The sequence below is a fragment of the Lontra canadensis genome, unplaced genomic scaffold, assembly GCF_010015895.1.
Source record: "Lontra canadensis isolate GAN:19392208 unplaced genomic scaffold, GSC_riverotter_1.0 scaffold2, whole genome shotgun sequence".
NCBI lineage: Eukaryota > Metazoa > Chordata > Mammalia > Carnivora > Mustelidae > Lontra > Lontra canadensis.
In genome coordinates this window covers 33801096-33824827 of record NW_022630996.1, presented here as the reverse complement: position 1 = coordinate 33824827, position 23732 = coordinate 33801096, and the positions used below count along the sequence as shown (strand labels likewise).

At 40.6% G+C, this 23732-nt stretch overlaps 1 protein-coding gene across 1 annotated transcript in view; it reads right to left on the bottom strand.

Annotated features, from left to right (window-relative positions):
* Positions 1-23732, bottom strand: part of AOAH (acyloxyacyl hydrolase) — a 158448-nt gene that overhangs the window by 41130 nt on the left and 93586 nt on the right. Inside the window, exon 13 of the mRNA XM_032871529.1 lies at positions 5102-5184. Within this exon, the coding sequence (XP_032727420.1) occupies positions 5102-5184 (83 nt within the window). The remainder of the gene's footprint in view (positions 1-5101; positions 5185-23732) is intronic.

Sequence of the window (23732 nt, the reverse complement as noted above, 5' to 3'; positions counted from 1 at the left end):
GCCCCTAACCGGTCGGTCCAGCAGGCTGTGTGCTGCAGGGAGCCCCTGGAGCTCAGGGGCTGTGATCTGCTTGCCTTTTAAAGCAGATGAGTCTTGTTTATTTTAGAAGTGGGTGACTCGTGAATTTTTATTTACTTAAAAATACATATTGAATACCCCTTTAACATTTGTTTTTCTTCTACCCTTTATTTTAAAAATGAAGTGTAATCCTGCCAATGGTGGTTTTCGTCCACCGTGGAGGTATTCAGATTGGCAAAGGATTACTGTGTGTGCTTTTCCTCTCTTCAAAGGCCGAACATAACTCCTGAAAGGTATTTGGGCTTAAAACAAAGTGTGTGTCGGGTTGGCAAGTCCCTACTACGCACAGCAGAGCCTGACCTCAATGCCAGGAGTACAAATGTGGGTCCCCTGGGGCTCCTGCTCACTGTCACACTGGGGAGTCAGACTTGAAGCAAGAAAGTCAGCTATAAGCCAAGTAAAGGGTGAGAGCAGAGGCCACGACAAAGGGCTAGTGTGATGAGGCAGGAGGTTGGCTCTGCTGGACATGTGAACGAGGGGGCAAGGGACGTCAGGCAGGGACAGTGAGGGCTGAATAAATAGCATTCATTGAGCCTTCACTGAGCATGAGGCCCTGAGGCCCACTGCTAAGACCCTCAAAAGTGGGACATGCAGCATGGGTATGGGAGGTGGTTTTGGGGTCCATGATTGCCTCAACAGCCACCCAGGCTGCACCCAGCTCCCATTCCCCAGGGCTCCCTTGCGGTCCACTCATTTCTCCTCTGGCTCTGGCCCCAGCTCCCCTGGTCATCTCAGACCCACTATTTACCAGGCTTCATCTTTCCCACTCCTATCCTTGGCCCAGCTTTTCCTTCCAGACGGAGCTCTCTTTTTCTGTCAGATTCTCCAGGTCCAGCCAGCTGCCCCTCACCCGTTCCCATTACCTCCCTGCCCACTGCTATCTCAAGGGGCCTGGAGACCCAACCCTAGGTGACCCCTCTTTCTGTCCTTGCACTCTGGGAGTAACAGGCCTTCCCATTACGGACATGTATATTTTAAATGTATTTTTGTTTTCAAATCTACTTAGTTTTTTCAAAGAAACACTTTACATTGAAAAAGTGATTTAAAATTGCTGAGGAAATAACAGGACAGGTGGTAAGTGGAGTTAGCAATGAGCGAACACTGCATTTTCCCATTCAACATTATAATAGCCCTGTAAAGTTCAGGTATGGCCTATTATCATCCCTACTGTGCAAAGTAGGCCCCATCTGGGTTTTGTGATGAATTCCACAATGTCATGTGATGTAGTTTAAAAATTAGCTTTATTGGAGAAGGGGCAAACTTACAAGGCAGGGTTTGTTCCTGGAACCCCATAATCAGACTGACTTTGGGTGCAGCCTTTCCTCCAGCAAAATAGGGGGTAAGTGGCCTACTGGAACTAGCTTGTCGTCTAGGCAACCCAGGATGATAGCCTGGGTCACCGCTGACAGTTGTGTTCATCGAACCATGACCTCCATTTTATAGATGCAGAGGCAGGCCCGAGAAATTAAGCATTTGTCCTAGTCACACACCCATTCTAGCACCTACATTCAAAACCAGTCTACCGGTTTACATGGCAAGGAGACGATTTTATGAAGTAATAAGAAGGGGAAACCTCTGTGGTCTGTTCTCTGGGCCTCACTTTGCATCTCTGAGTCGTGAGGTGACTTTGTGTGCGGAGCCAGCCAACTACGAGGGTTTTTGACTACGTGGGTCCCTCCACTTGGGAACCTTGGGGAAAGCTGGAAGCTACAGGAGCCACTGTTAGCAGGAAGCTTGCTGTGCCTAACCCCGGTGCTGGAGAATTGGTACCCAAATTAAACACGACTTTGACACTTTACATTTTAAAACGCTTTATCAGGGGCACCTGGATGGCTCAGTGGGTTAAGCCTCTGCCTTCAGCTCAGGACACGGTCTCAGGGTCCTGGGATCAAGCCCCACATCGGGCTCTCTGCTCAGCAGGGAGTCTGCTTCCCACCCCCCCCCCCCCCCCTACCCGCCCCCGGCCTCTCTGCCTACTTGTGATCTCTCTCTGTTAAATAAATCAATCTTAAAAACAAACAAACAAACAAACGCTTTATCATCCCTGGCAATCACTGGATCAGCGGTTCACAGTAGAGGAATCTATAGACGTTTTCCAGGTCTTGTGTATAAACACCAAGAGGAAAATAAGAGCTGTTTCTTTAATTCTTACTGTACAGTTTTTAAGAAAGTCTTTAATATTCTATTCAACTCTTTCTTCTCTTTCTCCTTCCTGTCTCTCTCCACCCGCCCCTCTTTTTAGTGGTTCTGAAACGTCAGTGTAGCTATAAATATGCAGGGCAGAGAAGGCTGACTCTTCCTATATCCAATAAACACCTTAGGGAGTAATTGAAATAACTTGGCACGGCTAGGCAGGGTACACACTGCATAATATCGAGAGAAAACCCACAGTGAGGAAAAGCAACAGCAAATAGGAAGAAGGGCTGCAAATAAAACCAGAATGTTAAATAATGAGTAATTATGAGAAACTAAAACGACAGCGACAATAGCAATAAAAACCTTCTTAGAATTACAGCCTTAGAAAACATCAAGAAGCATCTTTGAAGAAGTTACACTAGACGAGGTACACATTCTAATTATTTCTAAGAACTGCAAATTTAAAAAGGAGGAAGGATCTCATTCCCCCACCTCCCCACCCCGCCCCATTCTCCTACACCTACTCATTAGAAGTATGTCTGACAGACGGCATAGGTTTTTTATCCCATTCTGACATGCATGCTTTTTCATGATTAGGCTTCCCTCCCATCTCCTTTCCCGTTTTTATCTCCATGATCTGAATGTTAAAGGAATGCTGTCAACACGGCATACAGCAAAAGGAGAAACGTCTACTACAAATTGTACTTTGTACTTTTTCAGTATCTTCCTTTGGTTTTTTTGATTTTACAAAAGATCTCTGTATGTGTTGTGGGTAGAAAGTAATGTCTGGGTCTTGTGTGGGAGGGAAATGCTGGTGTCCTAGGCACAGGGAGAAAGTAGCTTAGAGCCTGTGTTTCCAGCAGAATCCTATTGCTTCTTCTCACCCCCACCCAACACCCTCAGCTACAGGATCTTGGGCAAGCCCTTCACTGTTGCTACACTGTTTCTTTCTAGGCTATTTTTTAAAAAGGTTATTTCTATGTCAAAATAAAATCTTCAGAAAACAGAAAATTAAAAAAAAAAGAGAAGTGATCATCCATAATTTAGCAAACATCATGATTTTGGTCTGTTTTCTATAGATCTTATGTACATCTAGTTTCTCCTTTTATTTTAAGAAATACAGAATATTTTAGAAATTAAGCTATACCGTCCAACTTTATATCCTGATTTTTTTTTTTTTTTTGGCAGTGTTTTGTCTTTCTAAATAAATACATATATAGACTCTGAACCTTCATTTTCTAGAGTTGCATGATATTCAACTTAGGCATTTTTGTTCTTTGTTTTTTACAAAACGTTGACAGAGAGCTTTTGATAGCACTGGGGCTGTTAGATTATCTCACTGAAGGAAAAGAGAAAGTATAAGGGCTGCAGTTCACTTTGTATCTGTGATGATTTGTAGCCAGGTTCAATTCGAACTTTCCACTACATTGTCTGATATGTTCATCTGCAGAGAGGTGAGGCCAATTTGTTTCTGTAGATCACCGCAGATCCCAGACCAGTGAGTGACTGGGGTACCTGATTGTAGTAAGACAAGCTACTTAAAAATTCCAGCCCTGCAACTTTGTCTGTGATCACAGGCAAGGTTCTTGGTCTCTGTATGTCTCTGTTTTCTCAGCTGTAACAGTGTGGATATCCTGATAATCCCTCAATTCTGAGAAATACATTTTAACACGTTTGATAGGAGGTTGAGTGCTGCAATCAATGTGTATGTTGTAATTCTTTCTTGCTTTTTCCTCTCTTAACACTTCCCAGAGCTATTATCATCAGTGGTATCTTAGAACTGAAGAAATATAGTAATACTTGCCTTACAGTTTATTGAAAAAAAAATCAGCTGAAATATTACACATAAAGTATTTTTAGCACTTGGTAAGAGAGCAATAAATAGCAGCTATTATTTTATTAGTAAGAAAACTTGTATTGTTCTTAGAATAGTAGAACATTTATTCTGTGCTGAACATTTATTATAAGACATAAATTCCTTGCAGGTCATATATTTAGTTAAAACTTGAACTGCTTAGAAAATGCCTTAGCACTCTTGTTAATTAGAGATGGCACAGGGATGGCAAATAGGTCTAACTGTCTGTGCCAAGTCTAATCTGTTGATGATGATTGTCAGACGTGCTGTGTTGTGTGAATTGCTGAGGCAGAATCTGGGTGTAGCAGACAAGAGTGCCAAGGTTGATTAGTAACATCCTAGGGAGATGGAGTGGCAACGCACCCCATAAGTGTCTGCCATGTCTGCATTACGTGGCCTGAAGCATTACTAGGCAATTCATTCGGAATGAACCAGACATTGGTCTCTCAATCAGGAGTTTCACTGAAATCCTGTGGCAATGGACTACCTCTGGGTCCAAGGTGGGGGCTGAGAACCACGCAGGTAACAAGCAAGCCCAGAGGACACTGATATCCTGTGAAACATGGGAAGCTGATGGAGACCTGTAAGTCTCCATGACACTCTGAAAATGCATTCCTTTCCTTAATGACTTTGGGGATTTCAGCCACAATCACTTAGCCATTTTTCTTAAAATGCCAACCCCAGTAGAAATGTGGGAGACTTTGCACAGAGGGAGAGGCAGAGCCTTTGCAATCATTTTGATTTTGCTCAGCCCTTATTCTGCTAAGGCTTGCTAAAGTTTTACCTCCTGAGCTTTGAATGCCCTGCACCTTGGCCTTTCCAGAACCTGGAGGGGAAGGATTGACCACATCTTGTTCTTGTTCTCCTCTGCTGTGGGTAAGATGCTCAAATCCCAGGGCCCTTCTGTAGAAAGGAGACTACTCATTTTATTATGTGGTCCTGGTCATCTAACTCTCAGCTTTTGTGACACTTATGAAACAAAATCAATCATTAAAGGCACACTGCTAAAGGCTTAAGTGGAACGTTACATACCATTTCTTGAAATATTCTGGTAGTCTCTGTGATTGCAGTGGTTTCTTTTCCGTAATCGAAGGTAAACAGAGTTTTCTTTAATTCTGAAACAAATATATATATGCATAATTAATACCAGGACAGTCACATGATGAAGTTCAAAAAAAATACAACAGGATTTTGTTATGATTTTTCAAAATGGGTGGTTCAAATGAACTCAGAAAAAACAAATTTCTGCAGACATGTTTTTCTCTAAACTGTCAACACATTACTGAGCTGTTACAAGAAGCAATCCTATAAAATGGGTTGCATCAATGGAGTAAGATTAAATTCTTCTTTTTGTGAAGACCTCCAGAATCATCCCTTTTTTTTTTTTTTTAATTTCAGGCTTTTGTCATGTCCACAAACCTCAATAATTATTTAACTAATAAAAGAAACCAAACAAACCCAAATATGCAGAATGAACTTTTCAAAGTTGAGTTTCTAGATCATCATAGAGTTCAGTTAGTGGGTGGCTAAAAATGTGATTTGTTTAAACAACCTCATATGCAGAGTCATCCCTTTCTAAACTTTTTACCAGGAGCCGCTATAAATTTCTTGAGCAATTGGTCATCTTTATAAAATGTGTTTTTTAAATAATTTTATTAAGTTTAAAATTTTAATTCCAGTAGAGTTAATAGACAGTGTTTATTAGTTTCAGGTGTGTAATACAGTGATTCAACAATTCTACACATTGTTCAGTGATTTTGAACCTGACTTTATACCCTTTCTTCTTTTGATTGCTGTGAAGCTGTGGCAGACACTCTTGCTGATCTTCAGATCCGTCTCTCCCCTTCATCCATTTTAAGAGAAGTTTTAGTAGGGAATGATGATGCCACATGACAACTGCTTTACGCAGCTTCTCTTGCAGCCACAAGTGGCCACTTCACTCATTTCTGGACAATGAGGTAAAAGTATCCAATTTCTGGGAATATTTTTGAGGAAACAATTGGCAAGTGACCTTTGCTCCTTCTTTGTCCTCTTTCTCCATTTTGCTGCCCAGAATAGGTAAAAAGCTGTCATCTTGGACAGCGAGGGTGACTTCTACATTGGGAAGGCAGAGGGGTGAGCTGGAAGGATCCTGGATTCTTGAGGACCAGGGGAGTTGACATCCCATACCAGAACTGGACTACACATCTCTGAAATTTTACGTGTGAAAGAAATAAACTCAAGTATGATCTTATTTTAACCACCCATATGTGGAGTCTCTTTGCTACTTGTAGCTGAATCTAATATTAATGGACACAGAGTTTAGAGACAAATTTGTGACCAGTATCAGGTTATAACTGCACACATACTTTAAGTCATTTTCTTGGCTTCTCTTGGTCCCATCTTTGATTTTCTATCTTCTTTTGCCAAGCCTTAAATTTAATTTAAATGTAATTTAATGTTATGTTCTTTATGCTTTTATAGGCGTCTGTAAAATCCTTTTTGAAACAAGACCAGGTATAGACTAATGAATAATAATTAAACTCAGAAGTATTTGATTACTCTGCAAATGTATTGTATCTTCTCTTCATTACAATAACTTCATATCTTATGACCTTACATAAATCACCATTTACTTGTGTTATATGAGTCTCACTTACTGTATTAGAGTGCCTGCCAGCTGTCTTAGTGCTTCAGAAAGGCAAGCATGTATGAGGTTTGGGCACTTGGCATGCACTGAAAGTAGTCTTTTTGAAGTCTGAGAAAACTAATGATAATATTTTTTGATAGAAGAGCATGATGTCTGAGCAATATTTTAAGTATGGGATTTTTGCTTTGTGGTGGAGTTTTGAGGTGAATGATTTATTTTATTTTTAAAAATCAAACCTACCTATGCACATAGTTTTAAAAAGTCAAATTAGTATTACTTGAGTGATTTTTAATGAGCCCTACTATGTTCCAGCCACTCCTGTAGGCACCTGGGTCGTATTGGTAAGTGAGGAAGACAAAGACCCCTGCCCCTATATTGTTGACATTCTATCAGGAAAAGAAAAATCACTAAGCATCCTCAATGAAAAAGAAGAGAGGATGCTAGAAGGTGGTAAGTGCTATGAAAAAAAAAAGGGGGGGGAGGCAGCAGAAATAGGGTTAGAGTGGCTGGAACAAGTTTCACTGGAAAGGTGAATGTGAACCAAGACAGTTGAACTCTTTATGTCTATAAGGCTTGTAGAGATAAAGAGCAATCCCATACTAGCCTCCCTTCCCCATTTCTCCATTCCCAGAGGGAACTAATTTCAGCCTTAACTGACTAAGTCACTGAGCATTTCCTTTCTTATCTCTAAATAACATACCTTCAAGTCCACTTTGTGGTCTTTGGCATTATTTACTTCCCACCATCAAGAGGAGGATTTAGCTATTCACAATTGATCTATGAACGCTTTCTCTTCCATTCCAAATTCTTTTATTTCCCTGGAGTTAACAGCAGCCTTCTGTTTCTTTGCTTAATTTTCCAAGTATTTGTCCTCAATTTATTCTCAAATCTTTTACAGTTGTTTGATACCCTTTAAATATGCTCTATCAGAGAGCTTATTTATTTTTGTCTTGTGGAAATCTCTTGACCTGATTGCTCTGGACTTGCTACCCTTGTGCTCAGTGGATATGCTGGGAGCCTCCATCTTCATCACCCTGGGGATTCTCTTTACCTCTTCCCGACTTAGCAGATCTATTTTCTAGAAGACTTATTTATTTATTTTGAAAGATTTTTATTTATTTGACAGAGAGAGATCACAAGTAGGCAGAGCAGCAGGCAGAGAGAGCTTTGCTGTGCAGAGAGCCCGATGCAGGGCTCAATCCCAGGACCCTGAGATCATGACCTGAGCCAAAGGCAGAGGCTTAACCCGCTGAGCCACCCAGGTGCCCCAATTTTTATTTATTTATTTATTTTATTAAAAAATTTTTTATAAAAAATTTATTTGACAGAGATCACAAGTAGGCAGAGAGGCAGGCAGAGAGAGAGAGAGAGAGAGAGAGAGAGAGGAGGAAGCAGGCTCCCTGCTGAGCAGAGAGCCCAATGTGGGGCTCGATCCCAGGACCCTGGGATCATGACCTGAGCCGAAGGCAGAGGCTTTAACCCACTGAGCCACCCAGGCGCCTCTTTTATTTTTTTGATGGAGAATGTTTTTAAGTAACTTTTGAAGGAGAAGTAACTTTTTTTTTTTTATCATTTGTATATCTAAAAAGTTTCTATTTTTTCATTTGCTGAGGTATAAGGTAGGCCCAGAAATACAGCTTACATCATTAATATAAACATAAATATGGTTAATAAGGCTTGTTGGGGAAAAACTTCAAGTAGAGAAGAAACAGTGCTTACTTGGTCCCTGAACTTTCATTACCTTTCATTAGGAAAGGTGTTTCAGATAGGGCATAGCTAGACTAGACACATCTAGGACACCCTACATATTTTTAGGGAAAGAAGGTTTTGGTGTTTATAAGCCGCTATGTAACAATAACAGATTTATGGTATAGGCGATTGTTTTGTTAAATAGGAGGAGTCCCAAACATGATGAATCAGCTTCTGGCTAAGCCATCAATGGGAAGAGGGAAATAAGCCTCCTGGACCATCAGACTTTGTCTCTCCTTGGCTGGTGTGGTAGATTAGAGATGGCCTCATTATCTTTGACACCCTTACCTTTAAATCTTGGCTGTTATGTGACTTTTTGACAAACAGGGTATAGTAGAAGTGATTCTATGTCAGTTATGGCCTGGTTTTTAAGATAGCTGGCAACTATGGTCTACTGAAGCTCTGATCCACCATGTAAGAAGCCTGACTATCCTGCTGGAGATACCATGTAAAAAACCCTACAATGGAAGTAGCCAAAAAATCCTTCAAAGGGTGAATGGGTAAACAAACTGTGGTATGTCCATACAGTGGACTATTATTCAGCAGTAAAAAGAAAAGAGCTATCAAATCATGAAAAGACATGGTAGAACCTTAAATACATATTGCCGAGTGAAAGAAGCCAATATGAAAAGGCTATATTTTGTATGATTCCAGCCACATGACACTCTCGAAAAGGAAAAACCATGGAAACTATAAAAGATTAGTGGTTTCCAAGGATTTGCGGGGAGAGAGGAGGGATTAACAAGTGGAGCGCAGGGTTTTTTTGGGGGAAGGGAGTCAATGAAACTCATCTATATGGAAGTATAATGGTGGACACATGCCATTATCCATTTCTCAAAATCCATGGAAGGTTCTACATAAAGTAGAAACCCTTAGGTAAACTAATGGGCTTTAGTTAAGAATAATATGTGAATATTGGCTCTTCATTTAAAATAAATATACCACACAATGCAAGATATCAATAATAAGGGAAATTGAAGAGATGAGAGAGTGTATAGGAATGCTGTATTTTCTGCTCAGTTTTTCTGTAAACTTAAAATTGTTCAAAAGTTAAAGTCTATTAAAAAAAAAAAAGGCCCTATCTGGAAAGAAAGAGGGATCCAGCTAAACCAAGTCTTCTAACTGCCTTTTCCCAGGCACCAGTTATGTGAGTGAAGCCATCTTGGACCCTCTAATCCAGCCACTAGGTGAATACCATTGAGTAACTATGGTCAATGTCACATGGAGAATTAGAATTGGGCAGCCAAAATTTTCCTGAATTCCTGATACCCTAAACTGAGAGATATAATTAAAATGGTTATTGTTTAAGCCACTAAAGTCTGGAGTACTTTGTTACACAGCAATAGATAACCAGAACAGATGGTTATAGAATTCTAGGTTAAAATCATTTTCCCTTAGAAGTTTGAAGGAATCAGTGCATTAGCTTCTAGCCTCCTAGTGTTGTTGTCTGAAGCTTTTATGTGCCTTGATCCTTTGAAAGCCTATGGTAACTTTCAGCCTCCTCTGTTCCAAGAGTTCTAAAATGTTGTGATGACAGGCTTGGCATGGCTCTATTTCCATTCACAGTGTAGTCACTAATGGACCTTTTCAACCCGGACTCATGTCTGTCAGTTCTCAGAGATGTTCTTGAATTATTTCATTGATGATTTCTTCCTTGCTTCTTTTGCTTAGAACCCTATTATTTGTATATTGGGTCAGTTGGGTTCTGGTCTTCTGATCTTCCTAGTTTTTCAGCCCCATTTTCCATATCTTTGTCTTTTGCTCTATTTTCTGAAGGACATCCTTAAATTTATCTTTCAATCCCTTTATGGAAGTTAACTGATGTCACTAGCATAACTTCCAAGTGACCTTTTTTTGTTCTTTGACTATTTTAGTTTTAGCATAACCTTATTACATGAATGAAACCTCTACATTTTTGAAGATATTAATTCCAGTTACTTTTTGTAAATAGGATATCAATTAGAATTTAAGAAAAACATTTTCTTAGAAAATAGAGCAATAGTTTGTTTTCTTGAAGTTGCCTTTTCTCTTTTTGTGTTGTCATTCACATTCAAGGTTTCCCTCAGATGTCTGATGATCCTGGAATGTTTGTTGGCTTGTATTTAAAAGTGGAAACTGGTTGAAAATATAAAAGCTGAATGGAAAATGGATCCCTGGGTGTGGCTTGTTGACTATGGTCCTCACCGTAGCATGGGCTTTCTCAGGGAACCCCTGTTGCCCATGTCTGGAGCCTTCCTCCCTGGGATGTGCAGATTCCCCTGAGAAGTATCTTCTGGTCTTCAGCTGGCTTGCCAGCACTCTGGGGCTGGTTCTCTGCATTCAGCATGCACGTACTTTAGTGGGCTCCTCTCCTCACTTATATCTAGTGTTCCCTCAGCCCAGAAGCCTTTGATTTTAGCATCTCCAGAGAACAATAAACCTCTAGTCTTATACCAGAGTAAGGGGAAGCAGCTGCCCACCTGTGTAAAGTTGGGCAAGAGTCGAAGTATCTAACTGCTTTTTCAGCAGTCTTTCAACTGACACTTGTTTTTAACCTCACCTACATTTCTAGAGCTGCCATACGTGGTTGATCGCCAAGTTTTGGGGGGGCTGCAGTGTAAACTGGTTTGCTTCTTGACTTTCCTTCCTACTGGCTTGGGATGCAGCTTTCTGAGTCAACTAGGTCATTTACCTTCTGGCCTGCTTTCTGGCTTCCAACGTTTTGTAGCGATGACTCCTCCTGTTCTCTTTGTCCTTGTAGACCAAATCATTTACTGTCATTTTAGTGGGGTTTCTCAAGGGAGAGAAGTAAATGCTTTGTTCAGTCTGCTATCTTACCCAGAAGCCTGAAATGAATACTTTATACTCTGCATCATTTACGCCGTCTGCCTTGACTATTTTATTATATTTTGAAAAAGCAGATGGGAAATGGACATTAGATCTGAGTTCAACGCTAAAATAATTTCATGGTCAATAAAGAGGGGTTACTTTCCTTTGGGAAAGAAATTGGTTTTTTTTAGCCATAACTAAAAAAAATATTTAGCCATAAACGTATTTTTGATAATTCTAAAAATGGAATTTATGTACCAAAATACTGTTTGGCTCATGGCCTGCTCATGGAGAGTAAATAGCATGGATATTAATATTATAGATACAGTTAGTTGCATCTTTCTTTATAAGAATACAAAATCTTTGCCAACCGATGAATAGTTTGATTAACATTTCTGACCAGAAATAGTACATAGAATTTTGAGATCAAGGATTTGGATAGGCACTAGAAAACATTTCACATAATCAAAGATAATGTTTTCTTTCATCCCACCTCGAATACATAATCTGTCTTGTAAATTCTAGGGTTGAATTTCTCATGGAGTGCTCAAGAATCCAGAGAAGACAGAAAAATCAGCACAATCTTTTGTGAAGCCTATAGCACAGTATTTTTGAGATGCTAACAAACTGAGAAGAATGCTTGATGGAAAGTCATCTGTATACAAGGTCAGTTGGATTTGAATTCATAGGAGAAACCAAGGATACTGTGGATAGTAAGGTTAACCGTGATGACGTCTCTGGTTTCAAATCCCCACTTCTCGGGCTCCCCAACCCTACTTGGACTCAGGTTTCTCAGTGTGACCTTTCATTTCTCCCTTTTCCCTCTGTTGTATATTAAAACCAAGTCCAGTGGGCTGGTAGAAGAGGTAACAGTGTAGTTTGAGGGATGCAAAGGAGAAGTACTTGAAGTACTTGAAGGTTCTCTACCTTCCACTTTCTCCAGTGCCTGAGATGCTGGTGTCCTCAACCTCCAGGGCTGGCCTGGAAGCAGGCCATGTTGAAGTCCCACTTTGACCAGATCTGCTACTGCAGGCATTTCATGTGAGGACACACTGTCAGCTTTCGATTTCTTTTATTTATTGATTGATTGATTTTAAAGATTTTATTTATTTATTTGACAGGCAGAGGTCATAAGTAGGCAGAGAGGCAGGCAGAGAGAGGAAGGGAAGCAGGCTCATCTCTGAGCAGAGAGCCCGATGTGGGGCTCGATCCCAGTACCCTGGGATCATGACCTGAGCCGAAGGCAGAGGCTTTAACCTGCTGAGCCACCCAGGTGCCCCCAGCTTTCGATTTCTAACACCAAAATTCAAAATAGGTAAATCTCACACAGAATGTCTATTGGCTGCTCTCCCCAACGTAGGTTCAGGGAGCAGACAAAAAACACTTTCTCAAGTAACCTACCACCCCCATACCATTTCACTATCAAGAAATGGAGAACAACAAAAAAAAAGAATAAAACCAAAAATGAACCTCAAGCATGATACAGACAAATGAAAGGGGTTGATTTTAAAACTAAACAAAATCATCACCTCCTATATTGATTCAAAGTGGAACCTTCTTGGAGAGAGGCATCAGAATGCCTTCCCAATAGGCTTAGCATGTCAGAGGGTTTAGGGATAGACCAAGTGTGATATTATGCAAGCAACAATAGTGTATCAGGTGCCAGTGAAGTTTCTGCGGGCAATTTCTGACTCTCTGCAGAGCACTGCTAGTTTGGATATAAATTCTGACACCCTAATTAAGTTGCATCATAAAGAATAAGACACACAAAAAAACCCAGGGCGTGGTAGACTAGCAGCAGGGTCTGTGAGAGAAAAGTGGTAACATCTGATGTGAACGGTTAAGGCAGGGGAGTGAAGTAGGATAAAACTGAATAATTTAGAGACTGGAACAGCTTTATGCAAGGACTGTTATTGCTAGGAATTTTAAGAAAAGGGTGGATAGTTTCCTTTCTGATGTGGGTGGAAGTCAGACCAGCATGGGACCAGCGAGACAGATTAAAGAACTTTCAGAATTCCTTTTAGTTCTTTGATACTAGATCCCTGTGTAACATCTAATTCACCACATCATGGAACAACCAAGATTTCAGTCTCAGAGAGAACTAAATGTGCAGAATTCGACTCGTTGTGTATTCAGAGAGACCAGCAATGGGCTAATTATGCAGGGGTGTGTGCAGGGGTGAGAATGGCTAGAGAGGAGGTCCTAAGAGTTCAGACATGAAAAGATAAGTCAGACAGCATGATAGATTTTGAATTTGGAGCAGCAAATAATACAGGGAAATAGACTTCATGGGCCTTGTGTTCAATAATTCATGAGCCGCTGTACTCAGACAAGGCTTCTTACCTGTTAAGTTAACCTCCCACTAAGATTCTTCCCTCTGTCCTTTTCAGAGCTTGGAGCAGTGATAACTGTTACCCTCCTGGCATGTTTGGTCTCAGATTTGATTCTAGGCCACTGCATCAGCATAAACATTAAACTATGATAAAACTGAGAGATAGAAGGTGTGGGCGCTTATAAAGGTAAAAAGATCACTTGTGATGCACAAAAGATTGTTTTAATAATCTGAACAGCCTTTCTCAAAAGATGCTGTGGAAACACTACTTTCTTGAGATGTATCTTTCTCATAAAATATACATACATACACACAGGGAAGGAGAGAGAGAGGGAGGAAGAGAGAAAGAGAGATTCTACATAGTTCTGTGGTCAAGTATGTAAATGAATTTAGGAACTGTTCCATATTAAACCTTGGAGATATGCAAAGTGTTTTTGCCTTATCAAAGGCTCTTATTAGTCTTATACTGGATAAATGTATTTCTCCTTATTCAAACCAGCATCTCCAAAACTTAGTTGACCCAGGAATCTTGTGAAAAATGTATGTGACAGCTTGTGGAACTAGGCCTTCCTAGAACAGTGTTTGGAGAATACTGATGAATTATTTCTATCTATATGTGAGCATGGAGATGGCCTAAAATCTCAGGCTCAGTTGGTTATAGGAATCCTGTTAGAGAAATTTGGAGGTTTTTCCTTTGATCAATTTAGACTGCACAATTTATCGTTCTGGACAAAACCTTACAATGAGGCTTGACTCATCTATAATTGGCCAAATTCACTTGTAGCAGATCTCTCTCTCATTTGTTCTATTCCCTCTATCTGGCAACTGAATCGGTATTTTACTTGAAGTTCACTATTTCCAACTTGTTGACTGCGTGGTTATCTTAATATTTTAATGGACTGCACTAATCTCTTGCAGAATATTTATTCTGGAACACACTCAGAAGTCCGAGGGCTTACAGTATGCTGATTTATTTTTACGTGATCACATCATGCAGCTGGAGATTCGATTCATGCTGTTTCTATTCCTCCTCCCTCATCCCTAGTGTTTTTTTCAGAAATGTTAATTCCTGCAAATCTGATTTGATTTAGGCAATCTGAGAAAATGCAAGGGAAGGAGCCTCGTAGATTGGAAAGCAATCTACAAATGTAAAGTGATATCGTTATGAGTGTATTCAGTAATTCTTTTATTGAGCACCTCCTATGATGTCCTGTAATGTGGGGGGGGGGCAGTGTGCTGGGGCTACAGAACAAAGTCAAGCCTGATTCTTGTACTCAAGAAGCTCAGGGTCTGGTGTCGGGTAGGTGGAGGGGAAAAACAATAAAGAAACAGTTATGACCAGTGAGATGACATTGGTATTGAAGAAGCACAATGGGGAGTACGGGAGAGAATCATCCAGTTAGATGGGAGTTGGCATGAGGAGGCTGTCTAAAGGAACCAACTCCTGAGCGGTGAGTGTCAGAGCGTGAGCAAGGGCTAAGTAGATAAGACAAAGGTGAATGTAAATGCTTCTGAAAAGATGCTCAAACTCACGAGTGACCAGGAGGCTACATATGAGGACAACAATAAAATATTATTAGACTGGAAAACATTAAGAAACTAGGCGATACTCAGTATTGGCCAGGATGTGGGGAAACAAGTATTCTCATCTACTGCTTGTGGGAATGTAAAACGGGATAGCCTTTTTGGAGGGATGAAAAGTTAAGAATGTATTCATTCAGATTTAGCCACTTTTCCCTAAAGAAATCTTCACATGTGTTCATAAAGAGAACTGCTGAATGTTCATTATGGCATTACTGGGCGTAATGAGTATTTGGAATCGACTGTCTGTCGGTAGAACAAAACAACCTTGCTATGAAATACTGTGTAGAATTACACAAGAATAGAAAGCGCTTCAAAAAGTATTGTTAAAGCAAAGCATTAATTTACAATATGTTATGCACAGTATAATGTTATTTATGGGAAAATCCCAATGAAATATTTTTTTATATACGGATATGCACATGTGATCACCCAGAAGGGATCTGAACAAAATCACACTAAATTGATAACAGGGTTTTCTCTTGGGAAAGGGGATGAAATTGGGGGAAAGTTTTGGCTTTTTACTTTACATACCTCGGTATTTTTTTTTTAAGATGAAAACGTATTCATGATTTGAGTAGTTAAATTAAAAAGTGAAAATTTAGAAATGAATAGAGTCAAGGGAGAAATTGTTGCAAGTGGAGAGACTTGCCAGGGTGTGGCAGGAAGAGTCCTTGGCTAGGAGCCATAGTGTCCATAGATGGTCCTTCCTAATCAAGGGATAGTGCCTCTCTCCCGTGCACTGCACCCCTTCTTGCCTTCTCCACGACCTGGTTCCTTCCCTCATCCACCTTTCTCTCCTTGTTGGATCGTCCTCTCACTAAAAGCATGCTATAGGATTTCTCATCTAAAAATGTCTCCTTGACCTTTTATTCCCCACGAGCTATCACCCCCTTTCTCTGTTCCCTTTAATAGTGAAACCTGTTAAATGAGTTGTTGATGTTTACTTCCTTCATCACCTCCTAGATGACTACTCTCAGCAGTCAGGCTCCCATCTCTGTCCACGGAGACGTTTCTGGCCAGTCTCTCCTGATCACCACCCTGCATACCCAGGGCTCTTTCTTCATTCCTGTCTTCCTCTGCCTCTGGCAGTATGTGGCTGGAGGGCACCTGTCCTTTGTAAACACTTCCTTGGTCTGTAGGATGCTGAACCCTTCTAGTTCTCTCTCTGCTTCGAGAACTATTCCTTTATCCTCTCTTCTCAAACTTCTGCATATTGGCATTCCCCAGCCTCTGTCCACAGCCACATCTCTCTTTCACACTCACTCCCTGGCACAGAAGTACTCACTTTGTTGCTTTCAGAACCATTTTATACTCTTGAAATTACTGAGGAACCTAGAGAGCTTTTATGTAAGTTACAGCTGTCAGTATTCATATTTTAGAAATTAAAGCTCAGAAATTTGAAAGAATATTTAATTATTGCTTCATTTAAAATAGTAATAAACCCATTACATGTTAACTTGAATTTTGTTCTGAAAAATATATATTTTCCAACCCCTCCTCCAATTAGTGAGAAAAATAGCATCATTTTACAATTCTGTGAATCTCTTTAGTGTCTGACTCTAATAGAAGACAGCTCAGTTCTCATCTCTGGTTCTGCATTAAATCTGTTGTGATATGTTGTTTTGATGGAATTATATGGAGAAAATCTCATCTTAAACATACATGTGGTTGGAAAAGGGAGTAACATTTTCATATCTTTTTTTACATAAGTATGGATAGCCTTCTTTGATTCTATACCAAAACTTGAGATGTGGTATTTTCTTATAAAGATTGATTAGTTGCAATGTAGAATCTGAAATTACATCAATGAACTTTTTTGTACCACATTACATTAAAATGCATTTGTCTGTCTTGTATTTTGAATGGAACTTTTACCCATGCATTTTTTTAAAAAAAGATTTTATTTATTTATTTGACAGAGAGAGAGAGAGAGAGAGAGGGAGAGCAAGCACAAGCAGGGGGAGTGGCAGGTAGAGGGAGAGGGAGAAGCAGGCTCCCCACAGAGCAGGGGGAGCCTCAGGTAGAATTTGATCCCAGGACCCTGGGATCATGACCTGAACCAAAGGCAATGGCCTAACAGATGAGCCACCCAGGGGCCCTACCCATGCATGGTTTTATACATCATATACTGGCCATTTAGAAAATTTTGGCTCACTGAGTTACGTGGATATTCTAAATGCTGATACATTTTATGATACAATATTGAAAAATCATACTTGTCGGTACCACTACATATCTAGTAGAAAGGTTTTGAGTATTAGGAACCTGTCAAGTTGTTAACAGAAAATCCAAGTTTTCAAAAATTCAAAATTTTCTCCGAAAGCTCAAATTTTAATGATTAACAATCAATACTGTCAGTTGTTTTCCTTGAAGCTCCCTCATTTCAGATGCCACATATCCAATCTGAATAACTATAACTTACTTTCTGGCTCTTTTCAATAAAGCTGGTGTTCCATGAAAAACCGACTGGAGTGGAACATAGCTCTCAACTCCCTTACACTAGTGTTTTTCCTTAAGACAATTGTATTTTGTTACACAGCAAAAGTGCTTTATGTGTATCTCCCATTTCGTCAGATGAAAATGTTAAAAAATCATGTGTATACATTAATAAAGTTAATGATTTTTCTGCTTTTAAGTGAACTTTTCAGGGGAAGATGTCCCCCTCTTTTTCAAAATCAGGACCACGTAGAGGTGAAGACCACAGTGACTACTAATATAGTTCAGTGCCACCACTTTGATTTATGCTTGGATGTCAGCACCTTCACCCCCTGCTGCTCTTGCATGTCAGTACAAAGGGCTGCAGGGTGCGAGAGACAAATGCTGTCTTAATTCTGTTGTGAAAATGGCTTTTATCTAGTGGATCCTCTGAAAATGTCCGAGAGACCTACCTCCAGGCAGTCCATGGACCACACCAAAAAAAAAATCACTGATGTAGACTATATACTCCACTCCAATCAGCCCCAGCTAACTTCAAATGACCAACTCTCTGGCTAGTTATTTGTTTTGCAAAGTATAATTATAAGATGGCTAATCATTGGCACTTACATCACATGTAATTTTTGAATAATGGATTTAATAAGGTTATTAAACCCATTAGTGTTTAGTACTTACATGTCTTTTTTTAAAACATGAAATTAGGTTAGCAAATCTTAGCTGCAAATCCCTTCTCTCCAATTTTCTGTTTTTAACACCCCAAGTGACTTGGTTTGGAATTATACACTGCTTTTCAAAATTGTTCTCTCATATAATGTCCGCTGCGTTGGAGAGAACAGATAACCTTTAACACTCAGATTCTAGGACACCTCTCATCAAAGACGTGTGTTTAAATGTCCTTGAATAGCATTACTGTGCCACTTTTCACAATAGCTTTGTCTATTTCTTTCTAAGCATGTGCTATGTTTCTGGCCCCAAATAGCAAGTCTAAGCCAGAGGCAGAGGGAGCAACATTTACTCTAGAAAATTCCAAGTAGTTTGCATTCACTTATGTTGACCCACTGCTCTCATTCGTATTCCTCCTGCTTGATATGATAACTTCGGTAATTGCTCTTGGTTTTTCAGCTTTCTCGGTTTTCTATGGCTAGCTTCACCTTCTTTTTTAAATCTCTGATTGGTACCCTGCTTTTCCTCCCAGTCTCCTCTGCCCTCCAGCTTTGAAGGACTTCTCTACCATTTAGCCCTGGCCTGCAGAACTCTACTGACTGGACCATCCCTGGCTCCACGTTCAGAAGGGGATTTGGACAACCATAAATGCTCAGGTTATATTCAGTTGGGTTCAAGTGGTTATTTTGTTAAGGGTTGGTGTTATCTGTTTCCCTTGCCGAGGTTTGTCTGGAGGAAAAAGTACCCATAAAGGACAATTATGGAGTGCCACTTTAATTAATAGCTGGTCCAGCACCCAGTATCACGCAGCGCAGGGCTTACTATGCAGGGTTTCAGACTTTATGGCAAAGCAATGCTGGCCCTAGAGAAACATGGTTCCTAGAATGTTTCAGGCTCTGACCCATTAAATTAGCCAGGTCTTGTCTGAAGGCACAGCTAGTTAAGGGATGGAGAAAACATATTTGGTGGGGCAAAGCAAGAGCATCATTCCCCACCAGCTTCCTCCAGTGCTTCTAAACCAAGCAGCATCATGAGGTCGGTTGTGGACTTTAATAACACATTGCCCTATAGCCACTAAACTTGAACACTGGGGAGAACTTCAGAGATGGCTAGGTACAACTCAACTCGAACATATAAATGAGGTCCAGGGATGCTATCTATTCAACTGAGGGCCGTACAGAACCAGAACCCTTGTATGTGTAAACATGATCTTCCTCCTACTCCTTCACATGACTCACAGGGCTCTGGAATTTCAGATATTGCTTTTAAACTAGAAGTCCTTCCTTCATGAACTTTGGTATTATTCCCCATATTTCCATATTTGTTACTGGGCCTTGGATTCTCTCCCTTAAATAGGATTTTTCTCTTCCACTAATTGCTTTTGAAGGTGATCTGAGCATGAAGTACTATTTTTAATCTTTAGAAAAAAATACCTTTTTCTTCTCACTCACAGTTATAGTTCTCCTTCCCAGTGTTAGTTACCATTGGGCTCCCAGCTTCCACGCTACCAACCTCACAAGGTGGGTTTTTGTTTTATGTTTTTGCCTTTGAATCACTCAACTGCTTTCTGAATCACATTGGGAAGACAAAATAAAAACATGGTTTTACAGGTAATTGCTTTTTGAATTTTCTGGAGCCTGAGAGTTAAGAGAACAGATTTTTGTTAATGTTGACTCAACTGAAAGATGTAAGGTTTTTTTTGTTTTTTGTTTTTGTTTTTGAGAGAGAGAGAGAGAGAGAGAGAGAACATGCGCTAGCTGTGGTGGCAGGGAAGGAGAGAGAGAGAGAGAACCTTAAGCAGGTTCCACGCTCCCTCAATGCAGAGCCCGAGCAGGGCTTCCTCTCATGACTTTGAGATCGTGACCCAAGCCAAAAACCAAGAGTCAGATGCTTAACCAACTGAGCCACCCAGGTACCCCAGAATGTAAAGATTTGTAAAAGTAAGGGCTTGTGTTTGTCTTTTAATGCATGCGTGTAATTTCAATTAGTTACATTTATCTATAAAAAAGATATTAAATTTTGACGGTTGAAGGGTATATTGGAAAAAGGAAAGCAACCATTTTCTCTCCCAAACTGCATTCTTTTGCTTTCAAAGGTACAATTACAAAGAACATTGTTAATACACAAAGCATGAGGCTGATCCCAGATAACAGGAAGCACTTTCTAGAGATCCAGTTGAACAGAGAAATCAATACATTCTATCCTGTGTTGATAAGCATTTGGACTCAAAAGGACATTTGCTCAAAATGCCTGTGGAAGCTGTCTACATGGCTCACAAATGCTGCCTCTGGGTCAACATTCTTTTCATTCTCTCGATTCCACTGGAAGAGGATCTTTATCATACTCTAATCTTTAATATTTTTTACACACTTTACAAATCTCCATTCTTTTAAGAAGGAGACTGGCTCAGCATAGATTATCTGCAGGTATAATCTGCATGAGATTACAGAGCTCGTTTAACAGGACCTACTGCTGGGGTGGGGGGACACATCCGGAATGGTGACACACAGCGGGTGTCATGCTCTGTGTCTGCCTAATGGGGGAATCCACGGCAACTCATATTCTAGAGAAGTTCCTTTTCTATCTAAAGGAACTGAATATATTTTTTCCCATTCCAGCTTGTGGCAGAGGACACAGGCAAAGCACACAGAAACAGGTAGCAAAAAGAAACAACTAGATAGCCTGGGGCCCCAGAAACACAGAGAGAGGAAAGCTCCGGCAGGGTAGGGGACCTGACAGCCCACCAGTGGGGGTGCGCACCTCCTTAGAAACAACAGATAAGGACAGCACTCAGAGTCACACTGAGGGATCTGTACAGGCAGACTGAGTTTTTGTAAATGGCAACACAGAGTCTCACACTGTGCAAAGTCAGCACGGACTAGCTCAGGATGCCCCCGTGTTCACATAACACGCACCTAGACAGTCGCTTCCTTTGTGAGATGAAGTCAGAATGTCTCTGCACAGCCCTTAGAAGGATTAAAACCTATGCTTGTCTGAAGACTGGCAACTTTCCTCTCCCTTTCTCCCCACTGCCTTTCTCCTAAGGAAGATCTGGCTGCCCGCTGGGCTCTGATGGGATGACAGGGGACTCCCCCCTCAAAATCCCCACCCCCAAGAGAAAGACCCTAAAACAACTGAACAGTGTGCTTGGGAGCAGGAGCTATTTTGGGGTAGAGTTTGCGGGAAAATTCAATGCAGGAGATGTGGGGCACCTGTTTGCGAATGTGCGTTTTAAGTGGAAAGAAATGAGCAAACGAGTTTTCACTTCGGCTGGGCCTGCTGAGTGAAGTCTTTCATTCTTTGCATGAGTCCAGGGAAGATTTAAGGTACTTGGCAATTAATTTTAAACATCAGACTGGTATTTCTTCAATGGCAACTCTGTGAGGCTTTAGGCCAAAAAGTGGCTGAATTTTACAGGGTTCAACTTAAAGTTAAGCTTCCATTAAAATTATAATAAATGATGTCCACTTCTCTCTCATAATGAATTCCTTCTGTTATTGTCATAAAAGCCTTAATACAGAGAAACTTCTAGGTAGTATTATACACGGCTGAATGGTGGAGGCCCACTTAAATATTTTCTCAGTTCTAATGTTGGCAGTGGGAGATCAGTAAGAGTCTTTCCATCTCTAGATGTAGTCCAGGTGACAAAGACAATAGAAGGTGCAGCTAAGGAGAGAAGGACCAAGGCTAGGGAATAGGGGGCCCCAGACCGCTGCCAGCATGGGTGCCCTAGCAAGGTACTCCCTGAACGACCTCTGAGGCAATGCATGCCACATCTCCCTGGGGAAGGGCTCCTTTAGCTTTTAGTCATTTCTCCAGCCCGTAGCCATGCCCTCAGACAAAGTGACAAAGTGACTCCAGATAGCCACATTCCCATGGCTGAAATGAAAGAGCACACAAAGATTGGGAGCTGGGGGCTAGGAAGACCCACACCAAATCATTCTCTGAGACAACATGACGTCAGGTTCCACGACGAGAGATTGTAACACTTCTTATTAACATGGGACCCTGGTCAAGTTTCTTAACCTGTCTACTTAACCCTTAGATTCCTCAGCTGTGAAAGAAATTAATGCCATCTCCCTTGCAAGAGATGAAATGAGAAAAACCTCTGTGTAACACACAGGACAGTGATTGGTATATAGTGAATGCCTCACAAAGGTTACTTCTTACTCTCCCTATCACTCTTACTATTATTACACTAACTTAATTTTTCACATGATTAAACTTGAAAAACTACACTTAAACTTGAAAATGCCTCTCCTCTGCTTTCCCTACATTCACAGATGATTCCTACATAATTATGAGTAATTATGGTTACCTTTCCTAGTTTCTTCTCTACCTTTTTCATTACCCCAATCTCGGAAATCCTTCACGGTTTGGGCCCCCTTGCCTAACATCCCCCAAAGAAGTGGCCGTTGATAAATGCTATGCATTATTTTTTCAATGAATCTGTAGCTCTGTGTTGAGAGTTGTCTTTTGGCACATCTCTCTTCTACTATCATCATTTGTACATTGCCTTATCTGCCCTACTCGGTTGTAATTGGCTGTAGAGATCGGTCAAGCCCTATTTACCTTTGAAATATCTGTAGCTTCTGCCTGATGAGGTGGTATTTAATGAGTACGTAGATGAATGAGAGAAGATAATAAGATAATAATCAACTAAATTATTCATGATACACAATGTCCTCTATTAAATTAAAAAATAGGGCGCTAACCTATGAATGGCCGTTCCCACGTTCTGAGTCAGCACCCAATCGCACACAGCAAATTGGGATTGTGTGTCACTCAGATTTGCCATACATTGTCTCCACCTTCAAACCCAAAGCATTAAAGCCAGGATGATTCCAGGACCTTGTGACTTGCCTGTTAATTTTAGCCATTACCTTTATAAATATTAATTTCTGAGAGTGAATCATCATAAACATCCTTGTCCCCTGAGTGAGAAAAATTCAGTGATGTATTTATGTATTTTCCATTAGAGGTCAACTCGTACCCCTGCAGCAGGAATACCCCCTCCTTGCCAGCAGTGATAACATACAATTTGCAGCAAGCTGGTGCAGCCACTCTGGAAATCAGCATGGAGGTTCCTCAAAAAGCTGAAAATAGAGCTACCCTATGACCCAGCAATTGTACAACTGGGTATTTACTCCAAAGATACAAATGTGATCCAAAGGGGCACGTGCACCCAAATGTTTATAGCAGCAATGTCCACAACAGCCAAACTATGGAAAGAACCTAGATGTCCATCAGCAGATGAATGGACTGTGGTATATATATGATGTGGTATATAAATGCAGCCATCAAAGAATGAAATATTGCCAATGATGTGGATGGAACTAGAGGCTATTATGCTAAGCGAAATAAGTCAATGAGAGAAAGACAATTATCATATGATCTCAATGATATGAGGAATTTGAGAAACAAAACAAAGGATCATTGGGGAAGGGAGGGAAAAATGAAAC